At 34.8% G+C, this 4,031-nt stretch overlaps 2 protein-coding genes across 2 annotated transcripts; both read left to right on the forward strand.

Moving 5' to 3' along the window:
- Window positions 1–6: 6 nt before the first annotated feature.
- Window positions 7–1,143, forward strand: LOC111368185. Its single transcript, XM_022989431.1, has 3 exons — window positions 7–394; window positions 493–716; window positions 794–1,143. The coding sequence occupies exons 1-3, from the start codon at window positions 106–108 to the stop codon at window positions 1,046–1,048; spliced, it is 768 nt and encodes a 255-aa protein (XP_022845199.1). The 5' UTR covers window positions 7–105; the 3' UTR covers window positions 1,049–1,143.
- Window positions 1,144–1,475: 332 nt separating this feature from the next.
- LOC111368186 (60S ribosomal protein L34-like) lies at window positions 1,476–3,546 on the forward strand. Its single transcript, XM_022989432.1, has 4 exons — window positions 1,476–1,629; window positions 1,827–1,906; window positions 3,050–3,159; window positions 3,244–3,546. The coding sequence occupies exons 1-4, from the start codon at window positions 1,551–1,553 to the stop codon at window positions 3,335–3,337; spliced, it is 363 nt and encodes a 120-aa protein (XP_022845200.1). The 5' UTR covers window positions 1,476–1,550; the 3' UTR covers window positions 3,338–3,546.
- Window positions 3,547–4,031: the final 485 nt, after the last annotated feature.

A 4,031-nucleotide genomic window follows, 5' to 3' on the forward strand; every position in this document is an offset into this window, starting at 1 on the left:
CCTCTTCAATCAGTTTCAAGGCATAAACCGTCACCTTCAACGCTTAAATCCATTTTTCCACCTAATCTTTCGCTATTCAAGCATGGAAACCGTGACAATGACCCAATGAAAAATTTCATCAAAGAATTGCAGGGCGATGTTGAAGTCGTATATGTTGGACAGATGTGTCTTTCTTGGGAGTTCTTACATTGGCAGTACGAAAAGGCCTTGGATTTATGGGATTCAGACCCTCGTGGAATCCATCAATATAACGAAGTTGCTGGTGAATTTCAACAGTTTCAAGTGCTCATGCAAAGATTTATTGAAGATGAACCTTTCCAAGGGCCAAGAGTTGAAAACTACATCAAGAGTCGATGTGTACTTCGTAATCTTCTTCAAGTTCCCGTCATAAAAGGTGATTCTTTTGTCAAGTTCACTACCCAAATAATCCTACAAGATGAATCCTTTCGTCCTCAAAACTATAAACATTCATGTAAATTGGCTACTTGGCAGTGGATAGCTTAAAGGACAAAAAGAAGGCTAGAAAGAAAGACACAGACGAATACATTATCACGAGTGATATGCTGGTGGAGATCGTAGAAGAATCTATACGAATTTTTTGGCGATTTGTTCGAGCAGATAAGAGTTGCACCAGTGCAAGTGCAAAGGAAAAACCCGAGCTTCACAATCCTGAAGACCTGGAGCTTTTGATGGAAGTCAGAAAATCACTTCAAAAGGTTGCCCCTTGGGACTAAATTGATAAATCTTGTTTAAATTATGAACATTTTAGTAATTTTTCTCTTCATTAATGCAGAAAGAAAGAAAGCTCAAAGACATTTTGAGAAGTGAAAACTGCATACTGAGGAGAATCCGACGGTGTAGGGATGATGATTCGGATCAAGTGCTCTACTTTTTCGCTCAAGTAGATATGAAATTGGTGTCTAGAGTTTTAAATATGTCGAGAATAAGCAGAGATCAGTTGATTTGGTGTATTAACAAGCTAACTAGGATTAGTTTTGCGAGTAGGAAAATATACATGGAAACTTCGTTTTTGCTTTTTCCATGTTAATGCTAATTGTAATTTTCTTATTGTAGCTTGAGATGTATTATATGGAGAAAACTATCGATCTTTGACTGAAATTTTGTTCTTACTTTTGTAATTAACTCGAAAATTATATTTTTATCTACTCGCTCATATAATTCTTGGTTTCATTCGACGGTTGTACACATGTTTTGCATTCAAAACACGATTACGTGGTTTTATCCTAAATAAACCGGCCAATATTTTTATTTTATTCTTCGGATGTAAAAGTTTTATTTGGAGAAAAATCAAACATTAATCCCCAATTAATAGAGAAAGAAATACAGTTATTATTTTAATAAATAAATTCATTTATTTTCTTTTGAAAAGAGAAAATTCTTTAATGAGAAAAGTCAGTCAAGAGAGACTCCACTGGAGCCGTCGGATTTAGGGTTTTATCTCTTAAAAGACGATAATGCTCTCGTATAAATTACCTGCTCTCGGCCTGTGTAAATCCTTTTGCTTCAGTCTTGTTGACAAGTAGAGTAAAATGGTGCAGAGACTCACGTATCGGAAGAGGCATAGCTATGCCACCAAATCTAATCAACACAGGATTGTAAAAACTCCCGGTACTTGTGTCATTTAATCATTTTTTTGGTAATTTTAAGTGCAATAATTTCAATTAGGATTTTTATATAGATTCTCCAAATATTTACTGTGATGATTTATATTATAATGAAATTATAGTTAAGTTTATGTTTGAATTGTGTGAATCGAAATTTTGGAAATTGTAGTTCATTTGCTATAATTTATGTGGGGAAATCAGGAGGGAAGCTGGTGTACCAGAGCACTAAGAAGAGAGCTAGTGGACCCAAGTGCCCTGTTACTGGAAAAAGAATCCAAGGGGTATGCTAATTTTGTTATTTTTGATATATTTTTATTTTTTAGTTTTTAAAGTATATTTTAGATATATGTTGAAATTGCTGCTAATATCTGTGATGTGCATTAGCGAATACTGCTCTAATGGCATGGACAAGATTCCCCTTTGATTTCACCGTTTCCTTAATGATACTGCGTGTGGAAATTTGATTACTGTAAGATTTGATACATGTTCTTGAGGTTGATATTAGCATTTGTAGCTTGAGCATATTCCAACCAATGGTGTTATGTAAGGGAACATTATCTGATCCAGATTAGGAATAGGAACGAATTTTATGATTTGTTATTAGTTATCACCATCTGGAGTATGATTCTCAAATGGTACTTGATGTCTAATCGAACTTAAAACTAAGTCCTTCTTTTTTCAATCATGGAATATGGAATGCCTCTAAGTTTCACCTGACACGACCCTGGCCTTGTTGAGCATATTTTGCAAAAGAATGGGGTGGGACTTTCCTGTATCGGTATTCAGTGAATGAGTTAGGACAGTCTTATGGTTTTCTGTTCAATGGACAAATTTCATTGTGGTACTTTGAAATTTGTAATGGTATGTACTCTTGATTTTCTTGAACAATACTTTTTTTTTCCACTATTATTTTTGCTTGTTCGAGTTCTTAAAATGTCATTGTTTGGTCCTCTTTCTGTTCGTCGAGGCTCAAAACAGTTGTAAGAACCGCAGTATAATATGTCAACAATGAAACCAGNGTCATTGTTTGGTCCTCTTTCTGTTCGTCGAGGCTCAAAACAGTTGTAAGAACCGCAGTATAATATGTCAACAATGAAACCAGTATCCAGCTTCTCATTGAGTGCATTGCTGTGAATATTGTATGATTTCTTATATCATTCCTGACATTTAAGCTTAATGTCAGTTTTAATGATTATGTAAAAAGGTATTAAGAAATTGTGCTTGGTTTTAACTTTATATCTTGTAGAATAGAAAAATTATCTTACATTTCCAAGTTACTAACATTTCTGAGAAGACTAACTCAAACTGTGCACATGTTTTATAACGAGTGCCAATCATAAATGTTTGTGAGTTCTTAACCTACGTCATCACTGGATCTGTTTGAGATTTTCCATTAATTTGTCAATTTGTCGACCACCTTGCAGATTCCTCATTTGAGACCTGCTGAATACAAGAGGTCCAGATTATCCAGGAACCGGAGGACTGTAAACCGTGCCTATGGTGGTGTACTGTCTGGAGGCGCTGTTAGGGAGAGGTATGTTGCTGTATTAGCATGAGAAAAAATTCTGATTCTTCTTTTCTCTTGTGATGGTTTAACTAATCTACTTATATTTCCCAGGATAATTCGAGCCTTCTTGGTTGAAGAGCAAAAAATTGTGAAGAAGGTTCTAAAGATTCAGAAGGCTAAAGAAAAGCAAGCTGCCAAGAGCTGATTGATTCAAAGTTCTCCATTATTTTGTTTCAAGAAAATGTCTTTGATGATGATGATTACGAAATGTAGGAGCAAGAATTCTGTCCAAATGGCTGTGGATTTGAACAAATTAATCTTTGACTCCTTAATTTTGATTTGTTGAGAATATTTTCACGACTTCCCGAATTGATTTTCTAAAATTTGTCTAATTATTATTATTATTTTATTTTATTTTATTTTATTTTATTTTTTATGACGGGGGAACTCGGAGCCGTTAAACCCTTCGAGTGCGCACTGGATAACTTTGGGCTGATGCAATAGCCTATAATTTTATTTATTTTTGTCTAATCTTTATTCCACTGCATGCTTGTCAATATATTGCTTGCCTTTGTGCTGTATTACTTCTACTCATTAGTCATAGATTTCCGCTACATTTTTCCTTCCGTTTAATTGTTTTCTTTCACAATATCGGGTAGAGGCCAATGAATGAGATTGTGGTTTTAGATCCTTGGGAAACTCCCTTTTCTTTTACAAGGTGAAGAGCCCCTTTGAGCAAGAACTCGAAAAAGTTCTCTTTCAAAGGGGGCATGTTGCTCAGAGGATTAGAGAAAGTGTCTATGAATGATGATTTACGTAAAATGGTGTGGATTTTAATAAACTCATGTCATGATAATAGAACAAGTATACCATCTAAGTGTGAATTTTCATTGACAAAA

Source organism: Olea europaea, chromosome 18, assembly GCF_002742605.1.
Source record: "Olea europaea var. sylvestris chromosome 18, O_europaea_v1, whole genome shotgun sequence".
Classification (NCBI taxonomy): domain Eukaryota; kingdom Viridiplantae; phylum Streptophyta; class Magnoliopsida; order Lamiales; family Oleaceae; genus Olea; species Olea europaea.